This window comes from Centruroides vittatus, unplaced genomic scaffold, assembly GCF_030686945.1.
Source record: "Centruroides vittatus isolate TY-2023 unplaced genomic scaffold, ASM3068694v2 contig_356, whole genome shotgun sequence".
NCBI classification, from domain to species: domain Eukaryota; kingdom Metazoa; phylum Arthropoda; class Arachnida; order Scorpiones; family Buthidae; genus Centruroides; species Centruroides vittatus.
This window is the reverse complement of record NW_027122179.1, coordinates 418,718-438,238: the sequence shown is the minus strand read 5'-3', so window position 1 is coordinate 438,238 and position 19,521 is coordinate 418,718. Positions and strand designations below refer to the sequence as shown.

At 30.7% G+C, this 19,521-nt stretch overlaps 2 protein-coding genes across 6 annotated transcripts in view; one reads left to right on the top strand and one right to left on the bottom strand.

Moving 5' to 3' along the window:
- The window catches only part of LOC136974789 (cytochrome P450 3A18-like), a 28,030-nt gene extending 11,220 nt beyond the window's left edge, over nucleotides 1-16,810 (bottom strand). Inside the window, exons 1-7 of the mRNA XM_067269738.1 lie at nucleotides 16,736-16,810; nucleotides 15,758-15,854; nucleotides 15,636-15,685; nucleotides 15,129-15,225; nucleotides 14,939-15,067; nucleotides 14,638-14,870; nucleotides 14,425-14,564 (exon numbers count right to left, since the gene is read on the bottom strand). Coding sequence (XP_067125839.1) covers nucleotides 14,706-14,870; nucleotides 14,939-15,067; nucleotides 15,129-15,225; nucleotides 15,636-15,685; nucleotides 15,758-15,854; nucleotides 16,736-16,800 — 603 coding nt within the window. The 5' untranslated portion in view covers nucleotides 16,801-16,810 and the 3' untranslated portion in view covers nucleotides 14,425-14,564; nucleotides 14,638-14,705. The remainder of the gene's footprint in view (nucleotides 1-14,424; nucleotides 14,565-14,637; nucleotides 14,871-14,938; nucleotides 15,068-15,128; nucleotides 15,226-15,635; nucleotides 15,686-15,757; nucleotides 15,855-16,735) is intronic.
- The window catches only part of LOC136974784 (cytochrome P450 3A8-like), a 399,348-nt gene that overhangs the window by 250,872 nt on the left and 128,955 nt on the right, over nucleotides 1-19,521 (top strand). The gene's annotated exons all lie outside the window — the stretch shown is intronic.

Genomic DNA, 19,521 nt, shown 5'->3' with positions numbered 1-19,521 from the left:
TGATTTCTTTCGATCACAAACCTTATGCGCTTAAGTGCTAAAGTATTGTATCATAGATTAGTTGTATCTCATATTCAAAATGAAATCAGAACGATTAATAATATTTATAGTAGAAATGTGCATGATTATTATTAACAATTTACATAAATTATATAACAATGTTTTTTATTTTCTAAATTATTCTAAACTACATCAAAACAATATTTTCAATGATTAAAAGTAATATTAAAAAGTCTAAAAACCGGACTCAATGTAATATTAAAAAGTTCTATGATTAAATGTAATATACTTTGCTTGAGATTGACATGAGGAAGCCACTTACCTAAATTTTAGTTTCTCTTGGATAAATTTAAAAAGTGGAAATAACTTTCCACCCGTTATTTGTTTCTTAGTTTCATCATAAGTCATATATAATGGTGTCTGAAAAACAAGGGTAGAAGATCATTCGTAGACCATTTAATTATGATTTTCTTATACAGTAAGAAAATTTTTTACCCCGGTTCCAGCAACTCTCCAAACATATGAATTGTTGAACACTCCTATTGAAAATACTTATTATTACGAAACAATATTACGGTTAAATGCTGTTGAATTTTATTGTGATTTAGTTCTTATTCTCTAACTATTTTAATATTTAATGTTATATTTCAATTTCAGGCTATGGTTTATAAAATATTGTTGAATTTTTCGTATAAAAAATAAAAAAAGAAGCACATCAAAAGTTGTAGATGTAAGAAAATATTTCCATTGTTAATTTCTTTGGGAGTGTAAGTTCATGGTAAGGAAGCAGTGTGAAGTAATGCGTTAGCTGTTGGACCACTGCTTCATTTGGAAAAAATCTTCACAATAATACTGAGACCTAATATTTTTATGTCAATGTCTTAATACATCGCAAGGAATGCCGGAAAATTGATAGTAATGACTACTTTTACACAAATCGTAACTTCATTTTTAAGGGTTTTGTCCAAATCATGTATAATTATTTGTAGTAGTGCAAGGACAGTGTTTATGAAAAATGAATAACTTACTAATCTAAAAAGACAACTTATAACGTTAAGCAAGGATCTTTATTTTTATATTCTATGGGCATCATTCAGTGTTAAATATTTGCAAATGTTGACATTAGCATCGATGTAAATTACATACTTAGTAATTGTCTGTGTAAAAAGGTTCACCATGATAAAAAACCAAAGTTAGTAATACAAAAGTTTCTTGAATGATTCAGTTAAAATTTGGTGAATATCGAATTTTGTTATTTTGTAAGTAGTGCGCTTCTATGAAATACAAGAATCTTTGTATTACATGATCGTATAAAAAATGGCCATGTGGCTTTCAAGTTTTTGCCGTTGTTAATAAAAAAGCATTGAAATTATGTAGGCAAAACTAAGGCACATTGCATCTTCCATCTGTAGGCACGGTGCAACGCTACGGTTGTTTAGGTGCTAAAATATATCTTTAAACTAGGCAAATGAACAACGATATTTTATATGTTAACTTGAAAATTCATTACATAAATTGTATTTGTATTATTATTTGTAAAACAAGTGCATAATTTTCGATACACCACGATTTGCTATATCAATTGCATTTTCATATATTCGTAAAGAATTATTTATTCGAATAAAATCAAAGAGGTACGAATTCTTTGACACCAACAAATACAAAGAAGAGGATAAATTAAAATTATTAGAAAATATATAAAATGAAATACTCGTAGATTGTCCTTACGCTTAGAATCGTCTTTTATAGTAAACATCATTATCTATTAGAAATGTAAGACTGGCGATTTTAAATAAAATAGATTGCTTCAAAATTATACAGGCATCTAATACTTTATCGTCTTTGTAATATATAACAGATGGAGAGTGTGGCAATCAGTAAAAGAATGACTCTTTCGCGGATTTTACATTTTTAGACTTAGGGGAAGTTAGAACGTCGAAAAATGCGAAAAACTCTGGCATTTTTTCTGGATATATGGATGTGAGTGTGTGTAAGTGTGTGTGAACGGGTTTGCGATTTCGTTTGTCCTCTCTTCTTTGAAGCTTAATAACTGCTGTGCATCAGGTCAAAAATTTCTCAAATGTTGCAAGGAAATTTGTGTATTAGGAAATTGGTACCATTGAATTTTGGTGGTTAGAAGTTGGTGATGAAGTGAGTAAACCGAGGGGGGACTGCTGTCATATCCCAAGTACGATTGAACTTAATAGCAAATTTACTCGTTATTATCATTTACAATGTTAAAAAAACCAACTCTGATCCTCAAAATTACGTTTTTGCTGTTTTATAATAATTGAAAATATAGAAAGTTATAAATTATAATATATAATAAAAGATTGCGCCACCAAAATTTTAAATGTTGCTGGGAAACTTAAGCAACTCGTTCCAGGACTTTATTACTTTAAAAAACATTACGAGTTTTTATTCATAAGGTTAATGATTCTTTTTTTAAAATGTGTTTTTCAGATTGCAAAAAGCTTTTTTAAATTTAATTTTGTATATATACATAAATAAATTTTAAATAAATTATTTATTGATTTATTTATGCCAAAGTTCATCAGCTATTTTATTTTTATAAGTTTTTATTATGTGCACTGATGCACCAAGAGGGGCAATTTTGGTCTCCCTCTGGGTGCGCCATTGCACATAACAATACATCCCCCCAAAAAAGAAAAATTCATTAGAAAATTTTTTAATAAACTTTTTCCAGTCAAAATGAATTTTTTGGATTTATTAATAAAAGAGAAAAATTAACACTATTGAATCGGATCGCATACGTTCAAAAGTGTTTCATTTCTTTAGTTTCTAAGAGTACCAAAATTCTGTGACCTCACAGCATTTATTATATTGTTTTTATATTCTTTCCTTGTAACATTTGAAAACTACGGTATAAAAATGAACACCGAGTAAAGTTTTTTATTAATAATTATTTACTTTCAGTATAATCATAATAGGTAATTTTAAATAATATGTATATATTTCAAACACTAATTAAAGCTAATGGCAATATCCATCATTGATAATATCGATATATTTCTTATTCTACTATATATTTACTTCAATAGGATTATAGGATTTTAACAGGGAATTAAAATATTTCTGATATTTAATTTAAAACATTCATTTGAATGTAAAATACAAAATGTCAACGTATAAATTAACTTACCACTGCTAAGGATGCAATTTTTGCGCATTGATAACAGAATTAACATGCAGATGAATCTAGAATCCATTCAAGCAATTTTCCCAAAAACGAACAATGATAATTTGTGATCTCTATGTTAGTTGAATTTGCTAAAGTTTACTACTTGAAGTTGCGATATAAACCTGCAGACATAGACTCTGGGATATTGAACGTCAAATATTCATAACAAAAGTAAATCAATATACAAAACTTCTGTTCCGTGACAAACTTCGTAATCAATGCGACCCGAACATGAGTTTATTCGCATTATGGAATTAACAATACAATTCTTCTTTATTTTAAAAATTTAAAAGTAACTTTTATTCTTGTAATTTTTTTGTCTGAACAAAAGTAAACTGAAAAGTCGACTTAAACAACAGAATTTTATATTTCAACTTAAATGTAAATAATAATTTTCAGTCAGATCGATATCATCGCTTAATAATGCTTTCTATAAATTAAAGGATATCTGTTACAATTACCATTTTTATTAGCTTTGATCACAATTGAAATTTAAATAAAATAAAAAAACTACACATACAAAGGCAGATAGAGATTATACTTTTGCTTAATTTATATTTAGCTTTTCAATCATCCCTATAATTACAGAAGTGGAAGTTACGTGAAAACACAAGCTGTCTCCATTGTCATAGGAAATGTTTCAACCTCATGACCAGTTTATGAAATAAACCACAAATAGGCTGACGCTATAACAGTTGTATTTTGTGTTTTATTTTCCTGAAGCTTTGAGACATTTCCGCACGCAAACGGTAGTACTGTACAGTACATTATATTCATATTTAGTTTATTTATTACATAAATTTTCATCTGCACATTTACTAATATTAATCAGAAAGCTGCCAGATGGCCGAGCGGTCAAGGTTAGCAGCCTGCCGCCCTGGGGCACCCGGGATCGAATCCGGACGGGTCGAGAAATCCCCAGGAATTTTTCGGGGGGGTGGTCCGTTCGGATATGTCGGTCCCCGTCCCTCACCACCCGGCCGCCTCATTGTGGACCTGGCCGAACCCATAATGGGCTTGCTATAAGGGGCCCTTTTAGTGTCTACTGGGCGGAAAAAGTTACAAAAAAAAGAAGATATTAAGCAGAATAAAGTATTGTATTTACAGATGAATAGTTCACAATCCCCATATTAATTGCATGATAAAATTTAAATAATTATCTTCATTATATAATTCGTTTATAACACTTTTTCTTCGATAGCGAAAATAGCATCAATTATTAGTTTGTTTGAGAACCAAAATATAAACAATGAGAAACTATAATGTCCTTTTCTGCCTTTGTGTGTTTCTTCTTATTTATATTCCGTTCATGGACAAAGTTAATATAAATATTTTAAAGTGTTAACGGCAACATATAATTTAAAATTTAAACAAAGGACTATTGGCTGACGACTGACAATAAGTTGGCTGCAATTTTTCGTTTACACTAAACTTAAATATCAATTTTTCTTTTTTCAGTTCACTTTGAGTTTTCTTTTTTTCAGTTATAATAATTACGAGAATAAAAGTACAGTAGTGAACCGAAAATCGGAATCAATTGGGGACTGGGGTTGTTCAGATTAGGGATTTGTTCCAATTACCAATTATGTACGAAAAAATATATTAACCTGTCCGGTGTTCAAATTTTTCTCCGTTGCTTGGCGCTTCCTGTTCAATTTTCTCCGTTGTGTGTCGCTTCGTGTTGAATTTTCGTCGATTTTAAGCCTAACGAAAATTTTTATAATAATAATCGAGGCTATCGTATCGTTAAAAATTATTTCTGCATTTTGTACAAACGAAATAAATATATTGAAGAATATAAAAACATGAAAATTATACTTTAGAAGTGAATTTAGTATCAAAAACGTTCGATTCAGCACGACACAGTCCGACTGAAAATCGTGCCGATTACCGGCGATTCCGATTACCGGGGTTCCGATTTACGAGTTTCTACTGTATTATATAGCTTTGTATAGTAAATAGATGTATTGTGGAATATTCCATGAATCAAATGAAATTATACGTTAGGTTTGGATTGATTATATGGTTTGTCGAGAGAATATATTTTTCATATTGATTTAATCGTAAATCAACCCATAGATTTTAAATTAGCAGCAACTTGTAAATTTCATCAATTTTAAAATAAATCGAAACAGTATTTTTTTATTATTTTTACGGTCTTGAATCGGGTTATAAATATATTTTAAATTTATTCAGTTATTAATTGTGTAAACAATGCGAGTTATTTGACAAGCGTAGGTTTATCCCCAGATGTATCTTGCCACAATGTGAGTTGACAGCACCCTTGACAATGACAACTTAAAGCATGTTAAATGTATAATTATATCACTTCCAATTTTTGTAATTAGTGAAAATAAATTCTGGGTTTATACAGTGTCAGAGTTATAGTTTATATTTTTAAAACTGATATTTCTGTCAAGGCTTGAATAAGAATAACAGTTGTAGCGTTTTGATGAACTGGTCATGAATCTCAACTTGTAACTTAGCAGCGGCAACAACATTTTCACTAAACAAATTCGGTACCCATCTCTTGGAGAAATCATTTTTAACTTCCGGGAAATACTCCATCAACTGAGTTTTTAGCTCACCAAATGCATCTTCATGCAATCCAAACTGTGGTGAATAATAGTGTTCTTGCTCATTCAAATTTTTCTCAATATAATCCGAAGTGAGTGGGAACATATCGAAATTTTTGCTTCGAAGGCAAATAATCCAGATATCAAGCTTCTTAATGAACGCATGAACTTTGTATGTCACCAATAAAACGTTTTTATCACGTCTTTGTAAATTCACATTCAAGTCGTTTATCCTCTTGGGATGCCGTGTGTCGTATATGACACACAATTTTCCTTTTAAAGAATGAGAAGCAGCTCTTGTTTTTTGCTTTCTAAACAATTATATTAGATATTAATTTCATCAGTAGAGTTTAGTGAAGCTTATTAGACTACATGCATCCCACTGTGATAGAAAGAAAGGAAAATATGAGTGATTGTCTGAGCACATGTTTTTGGAAGTGATCACAAGTATGACTGTTTCATGTAAGTATTCATTTTTCTCTATTACTATTGATTATAATTTTACAATTTAGACGAGATTTTGTTCAGGAGACTTCTAAGATTACATAAGAGTATTTTTTAAAAACTATATTAATAACAGTATTTCATGAGATGAGCTAACTTTTGAATGTGTCGTATATGACACGTTGGTTCTTAATGTTACAATAATTACATTAGAGCCTATGAACTGTTTTCATATTGGCAAGTTATTTACTTTTATAGTTATTTTGTCATTTAGTCAGCAATATGTATTTTATTATTTATTTCCATTTTTTATTAAATTAATTTATTAATAAAAATAATTATTTATTTTTATTAATAAATTAATTTCTGTGATTTCTTTTTGTATAGTTATTTATCTGGTCTGCAGGATTTTGTTTGTTAAGAATTTATAAATTATTAATATGATAAATCATATATTAAAACTAAATCATTGACATTTATTATAAATTTTCCAGTGTCAACAGATGAAATAAGGAAGGAACATGATAGGACACTTGATATTGATAGAAATTTGTGTGGACTGGAAGGCAGGTCCAGTGATGAAGACAGTGACCAAACATTTAAACCAGTCAGAACATTTATCAACCAAATTGTCTTGAAGAATGTAAGTCATTAGATGATACATTTGACGATGATGAAAATGATGCTTCAGCTATGTAAATAGAGGAAGATTTCTTGACATCAGTGCAGTAACAGACTCCACCATGGCACCATAGATTTAAGCCCTTGCTACCAGATCCTGCATTTCAGGAAAAACCCTGAAAGGGTAAGGAGTGTGAGTCTGAAGAATATTTCTTGAATTATATTCCTGAAAATTTCTTTGATGTCAGTGCTTGATGATGACATGCACAAATCAAATATTACTGATTCACCTGGAAAAACTTTTGAACTTTACTGCTGATGAAATGAAAACAGTTTTTGGATAGTCTACAGAAGAGATAGCAGAGCAATAAAAAAAAAGAATAACCCACTTCAATATTTGAAATTAAAGTAAAAGTGTCAAAATGGCTATTACATTCAGATAGTACAAAAAATAAAAAAAAATGAATAGTGAAAGTAATGTTCAAAATAACTACTCAGTCGGTTTGACGAAAAACACAAATTTTATATTTACAGTAAATGTACAAAATAATCTAAATTAGAGTTACAATTAATTAGGCACAAACACTAGTCTGAACAACAACCGACTATTCCCGTACAAATTCGTCGAAAGAACTCCTTACGAACAAACAGACTTGTAATTAATAAAACCTCCGCGTCAGAAACAAGCTCGTACACAACCACGTAACTTCCAACGAGAGAGTTAGTTAGCACCTCGATAACGACGATCTCCCTTGATCCGATCCGATGCCAGCCGATCGCGATACGAACTTAAATAGTCGACGGCGTTCGAACCCTGCTCCAATAAAATTTGAATGTTCCCGCAACGGCCGCCAACGGTCACTTCCCGCCGGCCAATCGTCCGATGGTCGACGATTCGAAACTTAACGGTTCTTCCCACGGAAGTTCCTAACGGTCGTTTCTACCGGCCGATCCTAACGACTTTTCCGTTATGACAGTTCGTTATAACAAACAGGTGGGAATCGAGCGTCTTGGCGATTCCATACCTTACAGTGAAGATGACGAAAAAATAAAAATAAAAAAATACTCCAACTTTACATCCCAGAAAAATACAATGCAAAAGTGGAGCAAAACACATGCCAGAAATCATTGCAAATGGCAAAAATCACTGCAGCCAAATACACTGATATAAAAGTGTATGAGCTACAGTGTACTGTATCAAATGCAAAATCCATCTGTGCCTTGTGACAAATAAAAAGTGCTTCAAAGCATGTCATATGTAAATATAAAATGTCAATTATTGTATAAAAACAGTCAAATAAACCATTTTTACATGAACAGAACAGTTTGCATTTTGTACAGGTAGAGATCCATTGTGTCATATATGACACATACCATTTTTTAATGACCGAATACAAAAAAATTGAAAAAAATGATAATTTACTAACAAGTGACACCCAAAGGTCAATAATATAACAAAACTTCAATAAAAAAAATTTTTTTTAGTAGTGGATCTCAAGAGGTTAAATGCGAAAATACATCAGCTAAGTAAGCCAACAATAACATACACTCATCATTCTGTAAAAACAATTAGAATGGCATTTGTTTATGCCGGAAAAATATTATTAATTCATTTCGCTATTCCAATACCCGGGTTAACACTTTCTCTGGCGATAACCATCTAACTTCTGTATGGAAAAAAAGAGACTTTTTTTATTTTTTCGCCCATTTCCTCGCATAGTTTAGCAAACAGCCTGTTCTGTAACAGTCGGCTTTTAATAAAATTAACCAACTTTACAGCTCCACAAAGAATTTGATTAAATTTTCCGGCATATTTCTTGTGACAAGAGCAGGTCTATGAAGGAAGCAGTGCGTCCATTCCGCCCTTCGTATAAGACGATCTCTTAATATTTTTTTTAATACACTGTTTTTCCTGTTATTACCTTTGCACCATGACTACATACTGCAATACATTTTGTCAAATCTGTATTAGTATAGTTTCTCGTAGCATCATAAAAATCATCAAAAAGACATTGTCCTGTTGCATGACCCGGTAATGTTTTGCAAAACAACACATTTTCTTTGATTGATGTGTCCCTATCGCATTCGTACCTCACAAAACATAAGAACTGAGACATGTTTGCTACATCTGTTGATTGATCAAATTGAATACAAAAACTTTACTCGAACTCACTTGCTGAATTATATCTGATCGCAATCATCGGCAGCCATGTCGTCGATTCGCCTTGATATTGTGTAGTTAGAAAGCGGAATGTTTTTAAATTTTTTTGCTTCTTCCACACTTATTAAAACACTGACCATATCAATTGCAGCACGCAATGTGAGGTTTTCGGCGATTGTTTGGGGTTGGACATGTTAGTTACTCTTAATGCTACGAAATAAGATGCTTCGACTACACTTTTCAATCAACTAGAAGAAGTTTGTTGATTTCTCAAGATATGCAATTTTCATTCGATAAATTACAAGAGTTTATTTTTATGAGCCGGATATTTAGTTTTCAAGTGTCGAACTAAATTTGATGGCTTCGTGCTTTCATCGGAGAGAACTTAAGAGCAAACAACGCACTGTGGCTCTCCATCCAATGAGGTGAAACCATAATTTAAATAACAGTCATTGTACAACGTTGTCTTTTTACCAACCGATTCACTAGATGTAGATGGCTCACTTCATTTTTCCATAAATTTATCCATTTCGCATTAGAAATTTAAAAAAAAATCAGTTACTCGTTTGACCGCACATTAAAATAAAAGCACCAGATGCACGCTTTGCATTCGAAACTTAACTGAAGTGGTGCAGTCGCCAGCGTCTGTTTTTTACTAGTGACAGCAGAACTTGTTGAAACGTATCCATATGCATGTTCAAACATGCTTCCGCAGCGAGTATTATAGAAGATCAAGTTACAAAGAGCACGTACACATCAAGTTGGAACTTGTAAATTGCTCATGTATGTACTGTACAGTAAAATTATTCAGCCATTTTTACTTAATCGTTGTAGTCCAACAGAAGTCCCTTGGTTGCAAATTCGAACCTCACTAACAAAATAGACAGACAGAGTTTTCCACCTTTATATCATTTATCTAACACCAGAATAGGGGTAGTTTCCTATAAAAGTTCATCAGTCTAATTGCGATTCTGTTTTTACAGGTATTATCAAAGTTGATTCATTACTACGCAGTTAAATTGCTATCTTATTTAAACACTTTACTTACAACTTACACTATCCTTAATCAGAATGACATCTTAATGTAATCATATTTATTTATTTTTTAATAATTACTCTGTATTTATAATAATTAAATCACTATTATTATCGCCTGACCTGAAAATAAAAGACAAGATGTCCTCAAAACATGTTCGATTATTAATTTCAAAATATCTCATTTATTAATTTATTTTTTATATATTAAAAATAATTTAAATATCAAAAATATTACTAGAAATTAAAATTTTTTTATTTATAATACTGTTATAAACAGAGTATGTTTGTTATCAGAAGGAAGTAGGTCACTAACACACGATATTTTAATTCATTAAACACATTGTTCGTTAAGTTTATTAACGAATGAGACATAAAAATAATTGAATACTTATTATTCCTTACGTATTGTAGAAATAATTGTCCAAAAAAAGAAATTTCTAACATTATTATTATTCCTTTCACGCGTAAAAATAATAATAAAATTATATAATGTTTCGTCATTAAAGCACGTGTAACAACTAAACCTTGTAAGCAACACGTGTATTTACTTAATGTAGTATAGATTTTATTTACAAAATAATTAACAAAAATTTAAAAATACGGTCAAACCTGTGTACAACAGACAGTGACAAGAATATAAGATTTGGCCGTTTTACACAGGAAATCGTTACTTGAAGGATAATTTGTAATCATTTCAGAAAGAAACATTCCTTGGAAATGGCCGTTGTTAGAAATTCAGCTGTATTTTATTAAATTTTTATACCTTTTACTTTATATTTTAACAAAATATCATTTTATATAGACCTATAAACAAAATAATACTAAACAATACAATAACCTTTATTTTTTAATAAATACATTTCTTTATCATCGAGATGTTTACGGAACGTAGAAACTTGCTTGTTGAGAAAGAAATTTTTACTGTTATTTCCTCTTAGCGTCGTTTCTCAATAACCTCCTTAATATATATCAATATAATTCTTATATATAGATTTGTAAGCTAAATCTGGACAGCAATGAATACAGAAGTGAATTATTTATTGTAGAATTTCTCGATTTCTCTCTCTGCTCTATGAGCAGAAAGAGGGTCTTATTAGCAAGTCCATTAGGGATTAGCACGGATGTACCACAGAGCAGTATTGTAAGGAGGGTTACTCAACGATCTATTCTGAACATTACAGTGTTAAACCATGAAACTAATATTCAAGAAAGCAGTTAGTATGAGGATAAAAAGTGCACCCAGACTAATCTCAAATCATATATAATATTTGTCGCTTTTGTATAACCTTGAAGTTTCACTTCTCTAAGCTGTAACTCAGTCAATGCGCGTTACTCATCTAGATTGTCGAATAAGAATCTTTAGTCAGAATTGCCCAGGTTATGAAGCATGTAGTGTTTCATTAAACCGGCATGACTAGGGTTGTTCCGATACTTCATCTGGTTAACCATCTCTATGGAAAACATTTGCGTCTAACAGGGTTGCAGAAATTTAGGAATCCCTTTCCATTACATACTGGCATCATATCAGAAGAAAATCCAGCAGATTGTGTTTCACGTGAAATTCTTCCTATTCAATTACTTTGTCATATCTTATGGTGGACTGGATCAAGGTGGCTTCAAGAACTAATATACACATGGCCAATCAATCGTGCAAAGTTTACAGATGAGATCAAGTTACAAAGAGGAAAAGGAAAAGAACTCATGCTATTCATGACAAGATTGATAATTCATTTTTACACAAATATTCATCTTTGACTACTCTTCAATGTATTACTACATACTGTACTGGATTTATCAACATTACTATGGATAGTGTGAATCATTCTGTTTCGTTTTCCACAGTTAAATGCAGAAAAGCTCTCTACGTGTGGATCAGAATTACACGAAAATCTGAATTTTATGTTGAAATTGCCAGTCTCGGCAAGTATGAGCAAAATATCTAAAACCAGGCTCTTCGTCCATTTCTTAATGAAAGGGGCGTTTTCAGGGTGGACAGTCGTCTCGGCACTAGTAGGTTCATATTTAACCAGAGACACTCAACCATCGTGCCGAATGATTATCACCTCACACATCTCTTTATCGCATATGAGCAACATCATCTTCTACATGCAGTTACTGAGATATTGCTGACATATCTTCGACAGAAATACTGAAGCCTATCTGGGCGAAATGCAACTAGAAGATTTGTACAAAAGTGCATAACATGTTTTAGACAAAAAGCTTCAGCAAACGAACAACTGATGGCCAACTTGCTAGCACATAGATTTCAGCAAGAATGGCTATTTATTCATTCAAGAATAGACTATCCTGGTTCACTCTTCGCTCTAAATTTGGAAGAGATTTCCTGCATCACAAGACCTTTCTAGCACGATTTATATGCTTCTCAACAAAGGCTATTCAATTAAAATTGTGTGAGTGACCTCATCAATTCTAAGTGAATAGCCTTTGTTGATTTTTGGCAATAGATTTTCTATAATAAATTCCTTTTTATTTGAATTTTTGTTCACTTGTTATAATTATTAAAAATTTGAGTAAATGAAGAATTCAATGGGAGTGCTTTAATGAGAATTCCATTCTTGGGATAGTTCATGAAGAGCGTATGCAATATTTCCATCTTCTGTAAAAATGCACATTGATATAACAACACGGTAAAAATCTATTGTTACAGAATACTGCAACTGAATTTTCGATATAAGTACGATTTTATACTAAGAATCGTTTTTATCTCAATTTATTATTTTTCTCCTAACTTGTGTAAATAAAAATCTCTGTACACTGATACACTGGTCGCAGGTTTATGCTTGATTAACATGTTATTTGCGGAGTGTTTTTCGAGTTTACTTTAAGTGTTTAACAACTAAAATAGAAGACGCATTTTATAGAAAAGCAATCCCCTTATCAGATCGCTTATAATTCCTTATCTCATCAACCAAATTAAAAATTCCCACCAAACTACCCACCAATGATCTATCGGGTGAAAATCAGTGGTAGTACTGTACGTCACGGTTCATACGTGACTAACACGTAAACAGGGACAAAGTTTCTATAAAAAGTTCGCCCGGAGGAATCCCCCTTGTCAGATCGCTCAAAGATCCTACTAAATTATAATAAATGGTTCTGGAGATATTCGAACAATTTCAGTTGCCATATTCTGTATCAATTTAACAAAGAAATAAAGTATAGCTTACGTCGTCTCCACAGAATTCTAATTTAAAGGATCGCAGGAGATTCGACAATGTTAACGTTAATATAGTTTCTGCTAATCTCTGTCCCATACATATTCTGTGCCCGGCTCCGAATGGTTGGTAAACGATCGAGTCAATTGTCTTCTGTTCTTCGGATAAAAATCTGAAAGTGTATACTAGAGTTAAATACAATCTTTATAAAATCTAATTAAAAAATCAATTTTAAATATAATCAATACTGTACCTGTACGGATTAAACTTATCAGGTTCACTCCAATAAGTTAGATTTTTTTGCAAAACTTGTATTGGGACTGTTATAATAGCACCTTTAGGAATGGTGAAATCTTTACAATGGTAATCGTCGGCACATACTCTGTTCATTGCTCTATGTATGGTAAAGTTTATAATGCATAATTATTTTAATTAAATCAGAAAAATAAGAGTACTTACAAAAAAGATAATGGCCATAGACGAAGAGTTTCTGAGATAACTTGATTTAACAACCGAAATTTGCGTAAGTCCGAATATTGGATTTCTACCTAAAATAATTTAGATAAATGAGTTTTAAGGTTGTGTTCAATAAATTTATTCGATGAGTTATTTTAATTAAGCAGAAAAATTTATATATAATAGAATTTCAATTTATTTTCATGAAATGTCTACAAGTGGTTAAATGGAGAAAACCCCTCAGCAATGATTGCTGGTTCCATCTTCTCTATTTGTTTAATTATTATTTTTAGAAGTTTTAAAAAATTTAAAATTTCAATATTATTTTAAATTTCTATTATACAAGAAGTTGCAATTTAAATTAAAAACAACAATTTACATCGTCACAAAACGTTCATTTTAATTTCTTCATGGACTTTCTCTTGTATATCGGGATTACGAGCTAAATGATAAATACTCCACTCCAAAGTGGTGCTTGTCGTGTCGTATCTGCAAAGAGGTGTTAAAACAATTCTTTATCGAGTTTAGAACTCAATTCAGCACTTTATAAATGCAATTTACCCAACTGCCATAAACATCATTGCGTTTCCAATTACTACATTGTCTGGAAGATTCTTCACTTCTCCACCATTATCATCTTTAGCATTTATGATCGCCTGCAGCAGATCATGCGGACTTTGCTGAAATACAAAATATTATAAATATAATCTTCAGATTTTGATTTAAATAATCACATGTAAGTAACCTTACATTTGATTTTTTCCTGGAGATGACCATTTTCTTACAGGTTTCATAAATCACAGTAACACACGGCAGATTCAACATGTATTTTAATGTATCTATTTTGTAGCGAATAAAGCTACAGACAGGCTCCACTTCCGGAAAGCAAACTAAATGACGTATATGACTACAAATTAGTAAACGTATAATAATATAGATAATGAAAAATAATTAAAAAATCACTTGTTATTCCAGCTAAAATGTCTGTAGAGTCAACTAAAAATGCAGAATGAGCCGACTCAATAAATTTACTAGTTTCGTTGTTTTGAACGTTTTGTGGTTATACCAAATGCTGTTGTGCAGATTATATCAAATACCAACTTTTTAGAAAGGCTGACAATATTAAATTGATGACCTCCTTGCTTGTCTACGTTACATAGAAAGGCTTTTATTGGTCGAGACATTAATGCACTCATCTGAAATGTAAATAGTAATGTTTAGTAAGGACGTAGATTACGTAATAGTTTATGTTAGATTTGTATACCAATTTAATTTTTCCTGAAGTGAAACAAGTTGTAAGAGTACTTCTTAAGTTTCTCCATTTCTGATCAGTGAGTAGTGGTAACATTTTTCTAGAAACATTATGAGCGAACCCAGCATCTGGTAACACCCACTTGCAAGAAAAAATAAAAAGTTATCTTCGAGTTTGCTAAAAAATGTCTCAAAATACGTACATCTTTATTGTAAAAATTGTACTTGTCCTTTATCTGACAGAGTTTTAAAATTTCAACATCAGCGCATACCAAGTAAGGTTTTGCACCTAAAAAGAATCTAAAGATACGATGAAGTTATATTTTACACCAAGTTCTAAATGTAAACGTATTTTGTTTAATAATTTTACACAGGATATCATACTTTACAGATGTTTACTCTTTTACAAGTAGAACAAGGAGCTGAATAAGGAGGAACGAATTCAGTTTCTTTCTATGGTGAAGACGCGCAGTCAGTGAAAACTTCTTAAAAATTTTTATATAACTTTCCATCAATCACACAGAGCGGTCTGGATGAAATCTGTTAAACTCTTCAGCAACTTGACACTGATGTCTGTCCTCACTATTAAAATAACATGAATTCGTTCCATCTAAATAAGTTCCACGGTTTACTTCTAAAAGAATACCTTATAGGACACCCTGTATAAATAATATTGTAAAGTTTCAGACAAGAAAAAAATCGAATATTACCCAAATATTTTCCCATACTGTTGCAACCATTTTTCAATACATTTGTCTCTCTACAAAGATGGGATAAACTTAATATTTTACGTAGTGAAACTTTTGTAGAATCTTTATTTAAATCTACTTACTCCTTTGTTAAATTCATTTAAATTTCCAAAGAAAAAATTTGGTTTAGGACCCGGAATTCCGTAACGTTGAAACAAAGTCATCCTTCGTTTCCTCCATCTGAAAATTTATACAAGAGCTTTAAATAAATGCTTATTCTTCATTATTAAAAGTTTATTTTTTTACTTTTTTGGCTGTTATGCATAACATGTCGAAAGTATTGCGAAGTGGTCAAATATCACCTGCCAAGATTTTTACATTTTTGGACTTACGACATCTTGAAAGGTCGAAGAACGAGCAATTCGTTTCTGGTTTATTTAATACCGAAAATTAAATCTATAAAAGTAATAAGAGAGTGCATATAAGTGTGTAGAAGAAGAAAGCATTTCAAGTGATGCTGAAACGACTGCTGCTACAAAGGAAGACAAAACGATTTGAAATCCCAGAATAGAGTAAAACTTGACATGCGAACTCACGAGTGTCGACAACTTTAGACCTATCCCAAGCTAATACCCTCGTTAGTCGTAAAAAATATCTACAGAATTAGCAAGTTGTGTAAAGGAAAAGAAGATTCGATCTTCTAGCTGAGTTGATTAAACAACTGAACACTAGTTTGTCGCGAATTTTTCGCTTTGCTCATTGGTTGGCCACGTGGAGTTTTTCGGATATTTCTACGGTTAGAGAGGAAGGTTCATTGTTTGAAAGGTATCACATAGAAGAGAAATTAATCCTGTCACCTCAATATTAATAGACTAAAGAATGTTTATCCAAAATAATATCTTACAGTGAGAATAACGTTCGTTTCTAATTAGATAGACAATAATGTACTCAAACAGTTAGACTGATATTATTGAACAACTTTCGTTAATAAATATCTCATTAAACAACACAAATGATTATGATATTACAGACTTAATTTACTTAAATTAGTTTCATAACGTTGTGTAATACAATATAAACTGTGAAAAGCAGTAATTATAAACAACAATAGTATCACTTACCTTATCCATAATGAAATAATAATACACACGAAAACAGACAAAAGCATGGCTGTACTTAGATACATTTGAGTTAACTGTAATACCAATTTGATACTTTTGTCAAAATTCTTATGAAGAAGACACAAGTCTGAAAGTTCACGAAAAACAACAAATTAATTTTACATTTATAATTTTAAGAAAAGAAATTGTAATTATGTCTTGTTGCTATTCTATTATTTTCAATACAGAATATTTTTGTTTTACTATTCCCGTCTAATTGTTAATTGTTATCTTCATTCAACCTATCGTGGGTTCGGCCAACACCTCCTATAGAAAAAAGTCAGCTTCGAAAATTAATTAACTTCTGTGTTTTTTGTCAAAAATGTCTGAAATTTTTCACGGAGGATTGGTTATTAAGGGAATTGATGCGATTAAATTTTGGTTGTTAAAGGAAGAGAGTGCGGAGATATAAAATGGGTTGTGTTTATCTCCAGTAGGGTCGGATTCGGAGTTAATGACGATTTTATTCATTGTTAACATCTACAATTTTTATACGACTTATCCCTACCCTCAAAATTAAGCTTATTACTATTTTATAATAGTAAAAAATATAAACATTTTAAAAATAAAATATGATAACAGATGGCGCCACCAAAATTTTAATAGATGCCGAGAAAGTTGTGGAACTTATTGCTGGTTTATTATATTAATATTTCATTTAATAATTCTTGAATAATTAGTAAATAATCACATAATTAATCATTATCAACAGATGAACACATATTTATAAATATATATATTTATTAAATATATTTTAAATAATAAAATAGCGTCACCTATTGTTTTAAACAGTACTTTTCTTAAATACGCTGAAATATTTAGTTATTTGTCAACAATTATTGATTTTTGTATTGTTGGAGAGATTGTATTGGCAAAAATAATATTTGAATTAGTTCATATCATTGTCTAATCTTTTATACTTTCGTTATTTAAGCATCATTTTAATTCAGACAGATTGTAAAGTATTCTTTTTAAATCGTAATCTTCCTTTGTTTTTCATTTTTTCTGACAATTTTAAAAGTATTCTCAAGAAGTGCCATTTCAATTCTTAATCTTTATTTTCTGGGAGATTGTCAATGAGATTTTCTAGGAGAAAATAAATGCCTTCGGTGTAACTTCTTTCTACCTCTGATAAACTTGTTAGGAAGTACAAGACAATTTTAAGAGAGTTGGCAAAAGAGTCAATGAGAGGCACTTAAATAGGCTGAATTAATACAAAAAGTGGTAACGTGATCTTATCACTTTACGTACTGTATTTATGACGTCATTTATAAAGTAAAGTAGTAAAGTATAGCTATAATATACTTTTTCAGCTAACAGTAACGATTAAGACATTCAGTTTACCTTTCTTAGGACCCGAGATCGAATACGGGTAAGTTGTAAAACAACAGGAATTTTTAGGAGGTAGCCTTTTCCCTCCGTTTCCACCCGACCACCCTGCTGTAAACCTGGTAGAACCTGCGATGAGCCTGATAAAAACACCGTCTTATAGTTTTAAAACAACTTTGCTTTTGACCCTTCTACTTTTCATCTTCACGCGTTTCTATTTCATTACATTCACTGAATTAGGAATGAACGTACATACCTCTAATTAATTTAAATTGCAGGAAACTATTATAAGTAAAGGTAATAAATTCAGGAGACACTAGTATCGACTTTGGACGTTTTTGTGAAACACCATTTCCAATTAAAATATATTTATTGTAACGTAATCTTGCATAATTAAAATTACGTTACAATAAATATACTTTAATTGGAAATTGTCCTTAGTTACTTATAAGTAATAGCAGGTGCCAACTAAATTACAGTGACTTCACAATACATATTTTTTCTCATCTGCTAACACAATGTCAGTAGGGCTCGACCTTATTTATTTATTTATTTATTTTTGATGCTGTTGTTCGATTTAATATGAGAGAAAAAACAAGTTAGTTTGGAGTCACACATGTTATTAAATATAATTAAAAAACGATATCTGTTTCTCACTCTGTATATCTAACAATTTATTTACTAATTTAACATAACTAGAAAATTACTGTTTTAAGCTGAGATCGTTTCAATACAGTAATTTTATAACATATTATCTGTTAGTCGTTAGGAAACATGTATTAATATTACGTAAGGATTGTTTAGGAAATATTTATATACTATAAAAAATAAATAAATAAAACTAACCTCTCATATGTACAGTGAAAGTATTCAGTCATTCCCACGCCCAGTGGATGTGGGTTCGAACATCATTTAAGAGATAGATGAGTGGCGATATTCACGTGTTTAACACTGAACAGGGGCTAGTTTCACATAAAATTCCATTAAATCCAATTGTTATTATTTAATTAAGTATTCAATTAACTGCAATAAATGTTTTATTCGAATAATCTACTTACAAATTACACAAAATTTAATCAACATGATATCTTTATCTGTTCAATGCACGTCAATAAACGAATAGAAAACTAATGTTGTTAACTAAACTAAAAAATTGTTTTCTAATGAGTAATAAATAAATAAATAAATAAATATGTTTATAACATTTTACAACATAAATTTAGTAGAAAAACAATAAAAATATTTATTTATTTATTAATAATTACTGTATTTATCATAATTAAATTACTAATCTTATCGTCTGACCTAAAAATAGAAGACAAGGTGACCTCAAAACACGTTAAAATATTATTCTATATTTTTTATTTATTAATTTATTTATATAAATATCGAAACATTAATTAAAAAATTCAAAATAT